Consider the following 14,144-nt stretch of genomic DNA (forward strand, 5'->3'; position numbering starts at 1 on the left):
AATGACGTAAAAACCGAGCGCCCAGTAGACGCGCTTACGAAAACAGGGGCGGGTCTAGGCACCTCCTGGGTGACGCCTGCAGTGACGTCCTGGCTCCCAGCTCCAAGTTCACGTTTTGCTGGGCACAGAAGGCCTAGATCCATGAAGGTAGAAAGTCATGGCTCGGACTGCCACCACTTCGAGAAGCCAGCGTTAAGTGCAATGAGATCATTCGGAAGTCCAGATCCAGGACCCGTGAGCTCTTTTAGGGGGTGTGGCGGCGCTGATGGCATCTTAGCCTCCGAACGCTAGGTGGCGCCGTGAACTCCGTGGGCGGTGGGGGGGGCTCTTGGGAGCTGGAAGTTCGTTGCGCAAGCGCACTTTAGGCTTTTTCCTCTGGCCCCACGTGTGAACCTTTCCGGCAAAGTTTTCCGGGAAAATGCCCAAATTCAAGGCGGCTCGCGGAGCCGCAGGTCAGGAAAAACATGCGCCCCTGGCTGAGCAGATCCTGGCTGGGGACGCGGTGCGAGCAGGGTCCCGGGAAAAGCGGCGGGGTCGCGGGACCGGAGAAGAGGAAGAGTACGTGGGGCCCAGGCTGACCCGACGGATTTTGCAACAAGCGCGGCAGCAGCAGGAGGAGCTGGAGGCCGAGCATGGGACTGGGGACAAGCCCGCAGCACCACGGGAGCGCACCACGCGGCTGGGTGAGTGGCAGGGGGTGTGTGCCAGGAATAGGGTGGTTGGTTGTGGGGAAGAGAGGTAGACGGCCGAAAGGTATCCGGCAGGGAGGAGTTTGGAATGAGAAAATAAATAAGGGTCCGCATTACATCCTTGCAAAGGTAATGACTCTTGCAAAGGGTTTCCCCAGTCCTGGAGCAGATTTAGAGTAGTCAGAGCCCTCCACGCCCACTTGTAGTTTTTAAGTATTCGCTTCTGGGCATCCCCGAAGTTGGACCAACAGGAAGTAATTGCTCACGCCGCAAAGAACTCCTAACATTTATCTATTTGTTCTATAAATACTTGTGGGATGTCTAGCCTGTGCTTTGCACTGCGCTAGGAGTTTACATGGTTTGGGTAAAGAGGAAAACAAGAAAGACATGTGTCTGACTTCAAGATCCTGCAGTCTAGCCCAACAGAGAGGCAACTATTGGGATAATACATTTCATGACAACGAAAACATAGCTTCTCTTATAACAGTAGCATTACTTTTGATGGTCAGGCTTCCCAGACTGCATGACCTTCATGCCTGAGACCTGAAAACCGAGTGGTGAGTGCTCTGAGCAGAAAGAACAATATTGTTTAGGAGCCAAAGAGGAAGAGAAACTAATTAGAAGATGGTCAGTATTTTTTATTAGGGTGGAAGTGTGGTCCTTCCAGTTGTTTAATCTGTTTCTCAGATCTCATCTTTCATCTGTCCTGAGAGCAGTGTTTGACACAGTTGAACACTGGTCTCCTGGCTTCAGCATCTTTACTTGGCTTCTAAAGCTTCTAATCACATTCCTGTTTTACTACTTCCTCACCTCTCAGCATCTTTTGCTGGCTCCTCTTTTGTCCTCAGCCTCTTACTGATGCGCCACAAGGTTCAGTTTTTGGACCTCTTCTCTTCACAGCACTTCTCTGTTGCTGTCGTCGGTTTCTCAGTTTAAGTATATTCTATTTGGTGACTGCTCCCAACTTTGTATTGTCGCCTTGATCTTTTCCGTGAAAATCAGATTCTCCTATTTCAGCTGCCTATTTGGCATCTCCAATTTGAAGTCTAATAGACGTCTCAAATCAGTATGTCCAAAACAGAAATCCTGATCTTCTCTCCAAACCGGCTCCTCCCACTGTCCTCCTCGTCTCAGATAGTAGCATGATTTCCTTCCATTTGCTCGAGACAGAAACCTCGAACCCCTGTCTTTCCCCACATCTGATCTGTTAGGAAATCCTGTTGACTCTCCCTTCAAAATATATCCAGAGTTAGATCACTTCTCATCACCTCAGAACACAGTCCTATTTGAGCCACCGTAATCTCTCCCCTGGATCATTGTAGTAGCTTCCTCATTAGTCTCCCATACCCCCTCCAGTCTACTCTTAACTCAACAGCTAGAGGACTACAGAGACCTACATGATCTGCCCTTGTTGCCAGTCTGGCCTCTTCTTTCCCCTCGCCCTCTTCATCCATACAGGCTTTATTGTTCCTTAAACATAGTAAGTTAGGGCTTTTGCCCTGGTTATTCCTTCTGTTTTCATAACCCTGGAGGCTAATTCCCCTGATTCTTCGCCTTCTCAGAGAGGCTGCCCTAGCCACTCCGTTAAAAATGGAAACACACCCCCCCTCCCCTGTTTCCACACTCCCAACTTCTCTGCTCTGCCCTATGTCTTTTTTCGTAGCACTTGTCTTCTTTTGATACTTATTATCGTCTATCTCCCTGATTAAAACATAAGCCCCGTAAGTTTCTCTTTTACACTGATTTTTTTTCAACACTCAGAACAGTACCTCACATATAGTAGGCGCCCAGTGTTTGCTGAGTGAATGGGTTAATGATAGTAAGTTAGGTAGGAGCCAAATCTACAAAAGACTTGGAGGCTGTGTTCAGGATTTAAAGCTATCCTAAACACTGGGAGGCTATTGGAGAATATGGAGACCATTTAGGGGACTGTTGAACTAACACGGGCAAGAGATGATGCTGATCTAGGCTTAGGCAAAGCTGTGAAGGATTTGAGAGATAGTGTGTGAAGTAGAATTAAATAGGACTTGGTAATTGTGTCTTGGGGTGAAGGGAGGGGATGAGGCAGGCCTGCCAGGTTCTGGCTTAGCAATGGGTGGATGGTAGTGCTCTTTACTTAGACATGGAACACAGTGAGTAGTGTAGACCTATAGTGTAGACCTAGGAGGGAAGGAGTGAGTTCAGTTGATGACAGGTGAGATTTGAATTGCCTGTGGGTCATCCCCAAGCTGCCATACAGGAGGCAGCTGGAGTTAGTATCTGGGGTAAAGGGAAATCTACCTACAAGCCCAGATTTGAGATTTGTCAGCATGGGGAAACAAAACGTCTGGTGCACCCCCCCTTTCCCATTTGGCTTTTGTCACACGCTGCCTCTGTTCTTAAGGAGCTGGTCACGTGTAGCATTTTATTTTTCTGCGTGGACTATTAACATCCCTTTCCAAATGGCCAGCCGGCTGGAGTCTTCCAAGAATCAGTTATAAAAATGGGTTGCTTCACTGAAATCTGAACTCCATTGCCTGGCCTCAAGGCCCTCCACAGTCCGGCTTTACTTTACCCATCTAATCTTATTTCTTGCTACTGCCTATCAGATACTCTCGTAACCAAGCCTTCCTGCCAGTGTTGTTACCCAGGTCTGGACCACACTCTTCCATCTCCCTTACTGCCTATCCAGAGCCTAACCATCCTCTGCTCTCACCCCCTTCTGTGTGCCTGTGGTATATTTTGTCTCTACCACTCATTTTGGCCTGTCACGAAGCCCTACAATGTGTGTAGAACAGGGGTGAAGAATGCATAATCTAAACCCGGACTACCTGCCTTAGGCAAGTTACTTAACTTTCCTTTTCCTGTACTTCCAAGTCCCCATCTGAAACTGGGTAGAACGAGGGCACCTCCCTTGGTGTTAGGAAAGTTATGTACAGTCTTTAGAATAGTTCCTGCTATATGACTGACTGTGTAGCATGTCAGCAGTTACTCGTTGGCATCGCTATCTCCTTGGTTCACGTTTGTACATTTTTTTCCTCAAGACTGTAAGCCCTTGGGGGCACCTGGGTGGCTCAGTCGGTTAAGCGTCAGCCTTCAGCTCAGGTCATGATCTCACAGTCCGTGAGTTCAAGCCCCGAATCAGGCTCTGTGCTGACAGCTCAGAGCCTGGAGCCTGCTTTGGATTCTGTGTCTCCTCTCTCTCTGCCCCTCCCCTGCTCATGCTCTGTCTCAAAAATAAATAAAAACATTTTTTAAAAAATTTAAAAAAAGAAAAGACTGTAAGCCCTTGGGAACAGGAAGCTAGCGGGCACTTCATCACTTCCACTGCACCCATCTGTATCTGCTGCAAGCACATGTGAGGCCTGCATGCACATCATGGGTAAAGTTGAATTGACCTCTACATCCCTCAGCCGCTGCTTGCCTTGCTTATCCATTTCATCTCCTCTTCTAGGTCCAGGGGTCCCGCGGGATGGATCAGATGACGAGGACGAGGAGTGGCCCACCCTGGAGAAGGCTGCCACAATGACAGGGGCAGGCCATCATGCAGAAGTGGTTGTGGACCCCGAGGATGAGCGTGCCATTGAGATGTTCATGAACAAGAACCCTCCTGCCAGGTAGAGCTGGTGTGGCCTGGGATTAGGGGTGTCAGGTCCTGGTGGCAGCTTTCCACAGGGAAGCACATGTCCTGGCAGTTTTGATTCCCTACATTTGGGAAAGGTCCGAGCATAGCTAGTTGTGGGGAACCAACTTGGCAAAATTGGCCCATCTTCAAAGGACCTATCTGAGTGAGAATGAACTAGACCTCCTGCCCATCTGTCTGTCTGCCTGTGGGAGAACTGCCCGGACTGCCTGGGGAAACAGCTGCAGGGCCTTTTTTCAGGCCTGTGGGGCGACCCATCTCTTTGCCTTTGGTCTTGGCATGCTCAGTTGTCTTACTGCTATGTTCAGTTTCCTTGGCCAGATCTCTTTCGTACTCTCAGCTTCATTTCATCCAGGGTTTCTCAGCCTCCTCACTATTGGCATTTGGAGCTGGATAATTCTTTTTTTGTGGAGGCCGTCCTGTGCAATGTAGAATGTTTAGCAGCATGCCTGACTTCCACTCACTGGATACCATTGGTGACCTTTCCCCCATCATGACAACCAAAAAATGTCTCCAGACATTGCCACATGTTTCCTGATGGGCACAATCACCTCCTGTTAGAAGCACAGTTTGTTGTCGTGTATACTAAATGGCGGCTCCACAACATGCAGGCATTTAAGCTCCTGTGATCAAACTCTTACGCCCCTCGATTTTGATCCAGGGGAGGGGAGTCTAAAGGATAAAGGCCGTCAACTAGTTCATTCCGACCCTGTGACACTTAACATGACACTGTTCTTGGTTCTTGGGCTTTTTCGGGGCTGATGTATCTCTCATTGCTGGTAATACTGAGGAAAGACAGGGAAGCTGAATGATTAAGTTCCGTGGTCGCTTATTTGAGAATCCAGAGTCGGATGCTTAACTGACAGTCGCTGAGACGCCCCCGTAACACATCACTCTGACATGATGGGTAGGATGATTTCATAGCTTGCAGTAAATAAAAGAGTAATGCTACCAGAAACAGGGGTTCCCGACAGTCTTGAGAATTGATGGTTGGCACCTTCCGAAAGCAGATCCAGAGCCACGTGAACTCAGCAGAGGCCCATTTAGTTTGGGGCTCAGTATTGTATAAAAGTACCTGAACTTTAGAACCTGAAAGACCAGGGTTTGACTCTCCCCACTTGAGAGCTCTGAGAGCTTGATTGAGTTATTGACCTGTCTGGGTATCAGTTCCTGTGTCTGAATAATGACGGTAATGACACTTCTATCAGATGTTGCACTGACTACATGGAATAGCATCTGGTAAGTCCTGCTTCAGCGCCTGGTGTTGAAAAAACAGGAGCCATTTTAAAAATACCTTAGCATTATTTTACCAAAGCACACTGTGAGAGTAATTCTGAATTCTCGTGATAGAGTTATGTTCGATGCACTCTGTGGAAGGAACCTGAGAGAAACATCATACTCTTAGAAATATCTCCATAAATTTTAATAAATTAAATTGAGGGGATGTTTGTGTCACAGCCACCCCCTTAATGGCTCCAGCTACTTGAAATCTTGGTAAAAAACTGAGATGTGTCTCTAGAGAGGTCAGACTAGAATTTTGTAATTGGAGAGTCCTCAACATATTATCGGTGAGTGGTGAATGTGTTTGAAACAGGCAACGCTTACTACATACTTGCTGTGTGCCAACAGTTCCAAATACTGGACATGCGTTAACTCATGTAATCCTTACGGTAACTTTATGAGGAGGTACTGTTATTATCCCTGGTTCACAGACGAGGAAACTGAGGCATAGAGAGACCAAGGAGCATGCCCAGGGTCATGTAGGGAGAGGAAGAGCCAGAATTTGAACCCAGGCAGACTGATTACAGAGTCCTGGTTCTTCACCTCCACACAACCGTCAGCTTTGTCCCGGGTCGATTGACCTTTGGGTCCTCTGCACCCTGCAGGGATTCTGTGGTGGGCAGTAAGACCCAGGGAGACTGGGGCCGCACATCCCAGCGGGATCACAGATGTACTGGAGCTCACAAGGGACTGTGGGGGGAGTGTAGAGCTTCCTGGACTGGCCACAGCCCTCCCTGCTTCCCTCCCGCACCTTCCTTACTCCTAGGCGCACCCTGGCTGACATCATCATGGAGAAGCTGACCGAGAAGCAGACGGAAGTTGAGACGGTCATGTCAGAGGTGTCAGGCTTTCCTATGCCACAGTTGGACCCCCGGGTTTTGGAGGTCTACAGAGGGGTCCGGGAGGTAAGAGCCGAGTGGAGAGCCATGATGAAATACCCTCCCAGGGGCCGTGGGCTTGCACTAAGGGTTTGGGTGCCCACGTCTTGTACAAATGAGGCATGGTGGCCAAGAGCAGGTTAAGAGCCCAAGTGCGTAGGTTCAGATTTCTGCTCTGCCACTCAGGGACTTGGTGGCCTTGGGGAAGATTACTTAACTGTGGTCTTGGTTTCCCCATCTGGAAAATGAGGGTGCTGATGACATACCCTTCAGAATTGTTGTGAGGATTGAGCTAATCTGTGAAAAGCACCCAGATGGGGACCTGGCACACGGCGCACGTGTCATTGACAGTGATGATTTGCGCTCGCCTCTGCAGGTGTTATCTAAGTACCGCAGTGGGAAGCTGCCCAAGGCCTTCAAGATCATCCCCGCCCTCTCCAACTGGGAGCAGATCCTCTACGTTACAGAGCCCGAGGCCTGGACAGCAGCCGCCATGTACCAAGCCACGAGGTGGAGTAGATGGGGGTTCGGGTGGCCTGGGGTCTGTAGGTAAATGCTGGCTGTGGGGAGACAGGCTTTCTCTGCCTTGGCCGTTACATTTGAGCTTTGCCCCAGAGCTCTGTCTTGTGCTTCTGTAGGTCACTGTTTTCCCAGCTTTTCCCGTTTCCATGTTTTGGGGCCCGGACCCTGTTGAGACTCTCCTGTGATGAGTTTCCAGGAGAAAGGCTTATAACTACTGGAGCACAGCCCCTGGGGTGTCAGAGTGGCCTCCAAAGCCTGTGGCTCCCTGGGCATGCTCGGGTCCCCTGCGACACCAGGGTGGAGAGAACGAACCCATGTCGGGGAGGGAAAGTGAACAGAGGAGAGCTGTGGCTCCCCCAGGACAGAGCGTTCACTCTGTTTAGGTACCCCTCGTAGCCCGTCCAGTTCCCTTCCTAACGTGGCGGGTGTAGCAGGCACACAGGTTGCTTCCGCACACCCCTCGAATGTCCAGTGTTCACCGTCCACAGTGTATTTAAAATGCCAGCTCTGGGCTATCATGTGAGCTGGAGTCTCCCCCATATCTTCCCCAAAATAGGATTTTTGCCTCTAACCTCAAGGAACGCATGGCCCAGCGCTTCTACAATCTTGTCCTGCTCCCCCGGGTACGAGATGACATCGCTGAATACAAACGACTCAACTTCCACCTCTACATGGCACTCAAGAAGGCCCTGTTCAAGCCCGGAGCCTGGTTTAAAGGTGGGAACTGGGGAGGCCGCTGAGAGAGGGAGGGGCTAGAGCGCCTGCAGGTGAAAGCAACAAGCCTGACAGGTGATGACTGTCTCTGGTGGGTGGGGGGTGCTTCCTGCTGTGGCTCTCTCCTCTCACCCTGGGCTCAAAGTGCCTTCCCCTCTGACCCTCCCCAGGGATCCTGATCCCACTGTGTGAGTCTGGCACCTGTACCCTCCGGGAAGCCATCATCGTGGGTAGCATCATCACCAAATGCTCCATCCCTGTGTTGCACTCCAGGTAGTGTTGGGGGGAGCGGGGAAGAGGACTTTGAGTCAGGAGGGATCCAGATAGGAGAATCCCAGGACTGGGGCTGGAGGGGATGGACAGAGTGAGGAAGGAGCTAGGAGCAGCCCTGGATCTGTGGGTTGTTTAAGCTGTTGGGTGTGTTACTACCCCAACAGAATGTAAGTTCCCCCGAAACAGGATCCCCACCTGGCACAGTAGATAGTTGAATGAACGAATAGGGAACATGAGAAGAAAGGATGTTAGGGGTGGAGATCTTCAGGTGCTTGAATGTATTCTAGCCAGGTACTGAGATGAGCAGGCTGAACCAGAGGTAGGGATTTGGGGTGAATGTGTATACAGCTGGTGACTGAGGCCGAGGAGTAGAAGCTGGGGTAGGTGAGAAGGAGGCCTGAGATGGCCCCCTTAGGAATAGGCACGGTGCAGGGGCCAGCAGAGGAGGGGAGGGGAAGAGGCAGGGGAGAGGGTGGACCTTGCCTCCAGCACCTCCCCCACCTCTGACCCTTCCTCACCAGTGCAGCCATGCTGAAAATTGCCGAGATGGAATACAGCGGTGCCAACAGCATCTTCCTTCGGCTGCTGCTGGATAAGAAGTACGCGCTGCCCTACCGGGTGCTGGACGCCCTGGTCTTCCACTTCCTGGGCTTCCGGACAGAGAGGCGCGAACTGCCCGTGCTCTGGCACCAGTGCCTCCTGACTTTGGTCCAGCGCTACAAGGCAGACCTGGCCACAGATCAGAAGGAGGCCCTCTTGGAACTGCTCCGGCTGCAGCCCCATCCACAGCTGTCCCCTGAGATCAGGCGTGAACTTCAGAGTGCAGTGCCCCGAGACGTGGAAGATGTTCCTGTCACCATGGAGTGAGGAAGGTTACTCGCCCTGGTCTGAGGGGCATGGGGGTGGGAGGGACACCAGGATCCCTGCTGGGGACACTGCGATTTTACAGCTGAAGTCCCAGATCAGGGCAGGGAGAGAGGTCCCAGGCATCTGTGGCTCCCTGTGCCTGACAGGGAGGATTAAGGGTCTGGCTGGGCCCTTCTTCCATCCTAGGCCTTCGTCCCTGTTCGGTTGTGAGACGTAACTTGAGATGCCACACGCCAGCATCCCCACTCCCTGACTGGGGCTTGGAATAGGTTCTTTTTCTCAGGCTCTTGTGTCAAGTCACTGGGATAGGGATAAAAACCAAAGGCAGGTATTTATTGAACTTTTGTGTTTTGATGTGATCGATGGAGATCTTTGTGCTTTCCCTCTTTAGCTGGAGGGAAGTTCTTCTCTGTTCCTGTCGAGGAGTGCATTCTTGCCAGTTTACAGAGGATACCCCCATCTCCTTATTCTACAAGTTTGTCTCCACGCCCTACCCACCCTATTAGCCCCTTGAGGCATCCTCTGCCTTCAACTTGAGGCAGAGGCTACTTTGGAGGTTGTTCAAAAGATGGTCCTGTCTCTGCTGTGGGTGGATTGCTGCAGGAGAAAGTCCCTAGAGGAAACTGAGGCTACAGAGGCAAGAAAATCAGGCCCCGGAAGGAGTAGATCCAGAGTCCCCACCAGACAGTTTTTCTAAATTTCTTGGCTAATTTAAAGTTTTAGACCAGGGATTGGCAGACTAGAGTCATATGCCCATTTTCTTATTGCCCATGAGGTAAGAATGATTTTTACATTTTTTAAATGGTTAGGAAAAAATTAATAGTATATTGTGAGAGATGAAAATTCTATGAAATTCACATTTCAGTGTCCATAAGTAAAGTTGTGTTGGGACGCAGCCGTGCCTAGCCACTTGATTTTTATGGTTGCTTTCATGCTCCAGCAGCAGAACTGAGCACAGTTGACCCTTGAACAGTGCAGGGCTTACGGGCACCAACCCCCCACATAGCCAAAAATCTGCGTGTAATTTTTGACTCCCCAAACTTAACTACCAGTAGCCTACTGTTGACTGGAAGCCTTACTGGTAACATCAACAGTGGATTAACATGTTTTGTAGGTTATGTCACATATATAGTATTCTGTCAAGTACACCTGAGAAAAGAAAATGTTGAGAAAATCACAAAATACATTTAGAGCACAATTCACACTGTATGAATACCATACGTTTATATGTCTCCTGGAAAAAAAATCTGTGCAGAAGAGGACCTGCAGGGTTAAAGCCCACGTTACCTAAGAGTCAGCCGTACGGTCCTGCTAGAACGCTGCTTATTTGCTTTTGAAAACGTGAATTCGTTCCAACCCAGTTAATGCATTTGGGAAGAAGTTGGTCACAAATTTCCCATTTATATGCAGTTTTCTCTAAGAAACACTAGGTGGGAACTGCCCAGCGGAGACCAGCCAGGCGACACCACCTGCACGTGCCTCCGACAAGTACCCAGAGCAGCCTCTGCTCACCTTGCATGGAGAGCCACACCCACACCTGGTGGCTTCGCTCACCTTCCACAGCCTTCTGACCTCTGCTTCCACATACTTCAGGTCTTTTCCAAGATAAAAGGGCTGTGTCCTAGTACAGGTTTCTTAACCTTTTAAACTGAAAACTGGGTTATCCACTTTATTTCCTTTAAGAAATGTGTCACTCATTAAGTTTTTTTGAGTATTGTGCCTCAAGCCCGGTTTCCCATGAGCCCTGTGGTTTTTATTGTGCAATTTTGCATGGTGCAGTGAATTTTAGGAATGCGTACATCCCATTGTAAAGCAGAGCTGACTATATCTGGGGCAGAAACCAAATGACCCACAAAGCCTGAAATATTTACTTCCTGGCCCCTTACAGAAATGGCTTGTGGTGATCTCTGCATGATGACCCTTGACTTCTGCCCTGCTTCCCTCATGCAGCGCAGAAACGGCTTTTCCCCATAGCACCATCCAATCCAAGAAGCCACAGCCAGGCTTATTCCAGAATCTTTATTAAGGTAGCATGATGGTCCTGGGCCACCAGCCTGGACCTTGTGGCCGTAGGAAAGACCTGTGTCAACAGGGCTTGCCTCCCTCTCCAGACAGGGGCTCAGTCACCTCCAGTTTATCCCTACTCTATCCCCCACCCCCCAGAGAGGGGCAGAGGGCCAGAGGGAGAGGAGGGCATGGCCCTACCCCAGGCTGTAGCAGCTCCTTGGCCACAAAGATCCTCCAGCCAGTAGCAGAGGGGAGGGATGCAGCAACCACCAGGGTTACCACCGCGTGTGGGGTCGATGGGCCCCACCACACCCTCTTTCAGTTGTCCTCAAAGCAATTAATAAATTAAAACAACCTCTTCCTTCACCCTAACCCCCCTCAATCACACAGGAGAAGCTGAGCGGAAAGCAAAGCAAGGAGGGATTGGTTGGTTCTTGCCCGCCCCTCGGACAGAGGCCTGGTCCCTCCCTCTAGGAGCAGCTGCGCGCACGGATTATATTGGGGCCTCCAAAGCGTGTCAGGAGGAGCTGTCCAGACTGTTTCCCCTCACACATGTCTGTCAGCATCTCTGAGATCTCTTCAGAAAGACCCCGATCCAAATACATTAACTCTGGAAGGTGCAACACCTTTACAAGGCACTGGGGGCATTTTGGCATTTGAGAACACGAGAGCCCCAGAAATAAAGGGGCCTCAAAAAGGAACGCTGATGCATGTATTTTACCTACTTCAATTTCATTTCCGACCAGCCTGGCCCACCGCCAGCTAGGATCAGGAAAGAGCGGAGCCGGTCAGATGCAGAGAAAAGGAGGAGCCTGGCGGGCCACCCAAACACAGCTGGCCAGGCCCCTTAGTGCACACTGCAGGGATAGGTAGGGCCTGCCCCCTTCAGCTTGGGGAGGGGCGAACAGGAGGGGGCCCCCTCAGGCTTCCGATGTGGCATGGCGTGGCATGGCGTGGCTCGTTCCTGCAGGCAGGGAGGGGGGGTGGCGGTGTCCCTTCCTCTGCTGCCAGTGGCCACTGGAGGGGGCCTCTCCGGGGCTACAGGTGAATGGCTGTGACATCTGTGGGAGTGCTGGTCTGGCTGGGCCCCTGGCTACTGGAGCCCCTGGGGGCTTTGGGCGCCGGGCTGGGCGAGGTCTGGGCGGCTTCTCTGAGGCTCTCCCTGAGCGCAGCTTCAATCTGCTCCTGACAGGCCCGCAGGCAGTCCTGCAAACATGGGGGAACAGCGAAGAGTGACTGCTGGGTGGAGGGCAGAAGGTCCCCTTTGGAATGAAGGGTCTGCTTCCCACCCCCACAGCATCTGGCAGCAGAAGCAGGTGAGGGACACCTTCCAGCACACAGGGAAGTTGGGAGGTTAGGCCACAACCCAGCCCCAGGAATCAGCCTTCAGTTCTAAGAAACTGGCAAGAGGATGTGGCAAGGGAGTGTGAGAGCAGCCCAATAATCTGACAGCACCCCCACCCCCACTCTTGCACATCATCTGGCAGGAAAAGGGCACCCAGGAACAGTGCCCTTCAACCCACCCAAGCCACCCTTCTCCAGACCAAGACAGAAGGCCACAGAAGCCCCAGGGGTGGGGCACCTGAAACCAGGAGTGGAGACCAGGCTAGGGATGCATTCCTCCCTCTGCTGGAGGCTCAGGGAATAGCACTGCTTGAGGAAGTGCTGACCGGCCACAGCCGGCGCCCCTGCACTCACCACCTCTGTGCCCGTGATCCCTGCCAGCAGCTCGGTGAGCTCGTCCCCAGTCGTGGAGCACGCGCCCAGGCCTTGCACTGCAGCCCCAATGCTGCCCGTGGCGATCATGGACGGTGGGTACATGGCAAAGGTGTAATCTTGGAAAGGAAGAGGGAACCATGAGGCAAAGGCTTTAAAGATCATGGCCAGCACGGACTTCCTATTGCTCCAAAAATGCCAGGCACCGAGAATAGAGCTGAGGGCATACCAGAAACCCCAGCAGTGAGTACTATAAGAGCAATGAGGGAGAAAGGCAGGAAGGGACCTCTCCTAGAGAGGACCAGGATGAACAGGAAACTTGCACAAGTGTGTCTGCTCCAAGGTGGTCGGTGAGTGTGCCAGGGACCAGAGAGTGAAGGAGTCTCTCCCTGGTGTGGAAACAAAACTAGGGTCAAGAGACCTTGGTTGTGCTCCCAACTTAATGACTGTGAGACCCTGAGCAAGTCACTTCTCCAAGCCACTTACAGACTGGTGGTCTCTAAAATCCCATACAGCTCTGCAGCGCCTGGGTGGCTCAGTTGGTTAAGTGTCCAACTTCAGCTCAGGTCACGATCTCTTGGTTCACGAGTTCGAGCCCCGTGTGACAGCTCAGAGCCTGGAGCCTGCTTCAGATTCTGTGTCCCCTCTCTGCCCCTCCCCCACTCACACTGTGTCTCTCTCAAAAATAAACACTAAAAAGAAAAAAAAAAATCCCATACAGCTCTGATCATGTTCTGCTGCCTCTTCTGAGCCTCCAGAAGAGAGATAATATTGACAAATTTTGAGAGGAGTATGAAGCAGAATCCAGTTACCTCCCACCCTTCCAAGTATTCGTATTTCCCTCACCTGTCAAAAATGTATATAGGGCTCTTACCTGTAGCACAAAGGGCCAAAAAGGTCTGGGCATGTTTTTTGACCAAGGCCTGCCGGTCACGGGGCAGAGAGAGCCGGTGCAGAATGAGGGCCAGGAAATCATGGGCAATCACAGCAGCCAGGTCCCACTTGAGCTTCCCCAGGACCAGCACCTCCCAGTCCTGGTGTTTGGGAAAGAGGGTGGAGTCAGTGGCTGAAGAAGGGAAAGGTAGGGAGTAAAGCAGAAATGTCACAGGGAAGGAAGCCCATCAAACTTGAAGGCAAGGGCCCCAGTTCTGCTTCTGGGTTTAAGGGCTGGCGTTGTGGAATAGGGAGTTCAGGGTGCGGAAGAATTGGGGGCACTTGCTTTGAGCATCTACTGCTCATTTACAAGGTGCCAGAACTACGTGTTTGATATGAACTGTCTCAATCCTGTTTGGTTCTCTTTCGGGGGCCAATAAGCCAGGCCTTCTCCTGACTTTGTGCAGGGCTCGGAGTACTTCTCTGGCTAAGGTTGAACGAAAAGACTGCAGCGGCAGGCATCACAACCTTGAGCCTCCTCTGGGGTGAAGCAGAAAGGCTCTCCGTAATCCCAAGGATTTGTGAAAGGGGAGATCACCACTAGCCTCTCCAGTCCTGCATCCCAGCCAAGTCTGCACCTCTTGAAGACACTCAAATGAGCGTGAGGCCGCGCCTCCTGTGACACCCAGTGAACCAACCCTG

The 14,144-nt window shown here is 51.5% G+C and overlaps 2 protein-coding genes across 6 annotated transcripts in view; one reads left to right on the plus strand and one right to left on the minus strand.

Annotated features, from left to right (window-relative positions):
* Positions 1–55: 55 nt before the first annotated feature.
* On the plus strand, positions 56–9,741 carry BYSL (bystin like). Its single transcript, XM_058733924.1, has 7 exons — positions 56–683; positions 4,123–4,285; positions 6,359–6,497; positions 6,847–6,980; positions 7,549–7,709; positions 7,877–7,979; positions 8,501–9,741. The coding sequence occupies exons 1-7, from the start codon at positions 419–421 to the stop codon at positions 8,844–8,846; spliced, it is 1,311 nt and encodes a 436-aa protein (XP_058589907.1). The 5' UTR covers positions 56–418; the 3' UTR covers positions 8,847–9,741.
* A 1,110-nt stretch (positions 9,742–10,851) lies between these two features.
* CCND3 (cyclin D3) overlaps positions 10,852–14,144 on the minus strand; it is a 98,901-nt gene continuing 95,608 nt past the window's right edge. For all 5 annotated transcript variants that reach the window (XM_058733938.1, XM_058733936.1, XM_058733939.1 and 2 more), the window contains 3 exons: positions 13,444–13,603; positions 12,552–12,688; positions 10,852–12,059 (listed from right to left, as the gene is read on the minus strand). In XM_058733938.1, the coding sequence (XP_058589921.1) occupies positions 11,892–12,059; positions 12,552–12,688; positions 13,444–13,603 (465 nt within the window). In that variant the 3' untranslated portion in view covers positions 10,852–11,891. The remainder of the gene's footprint in view (positions 12,060–12,551; positions 12,689–13,443; positions 13,604–14,144) is intronic.

Source organism: Neofelis nebulosa, chromosome 6 (assembly GCF_028018385.1).
Source record: "Neofelis nebulosa isolate mNeoNeb1 chromosome 6, mNeoNeb1.pri, whole genome shotgun sequence".
Taxonomy (NCBI): domain Eukaryota; kingdom Metazoa; phylum Chordata; class Mammalia; order Carnivora; family Felidae; genus Neofelis; species Neofelis nebulosa.

Excerpts from the sequence above, each read along its gene's own strand:
- BYSL (XM_058733924.1), top strand. The coding sequence starts at position 419 with ATGCCCAAATTCAAGGCGGCTCGCGGAGCCGCAGGTCAGGAAAAACAT. Across the intron at positions 4,286-6,358 it reads AACAAGAACCCTCCTGCCAG|GCGCACCCTGGCTGACATCA; the intron begins GTAGAGCTGGTG and ends CCTTACTCCTAG. Across the intron at positions 7,980-8,500 it reads ATCCCTGTGTTGCACTCCAG|TGCAGCCATGCTGAAAATTG; the intron begins GTAGTGTTGGGG and ends CTTCCTCACCAG.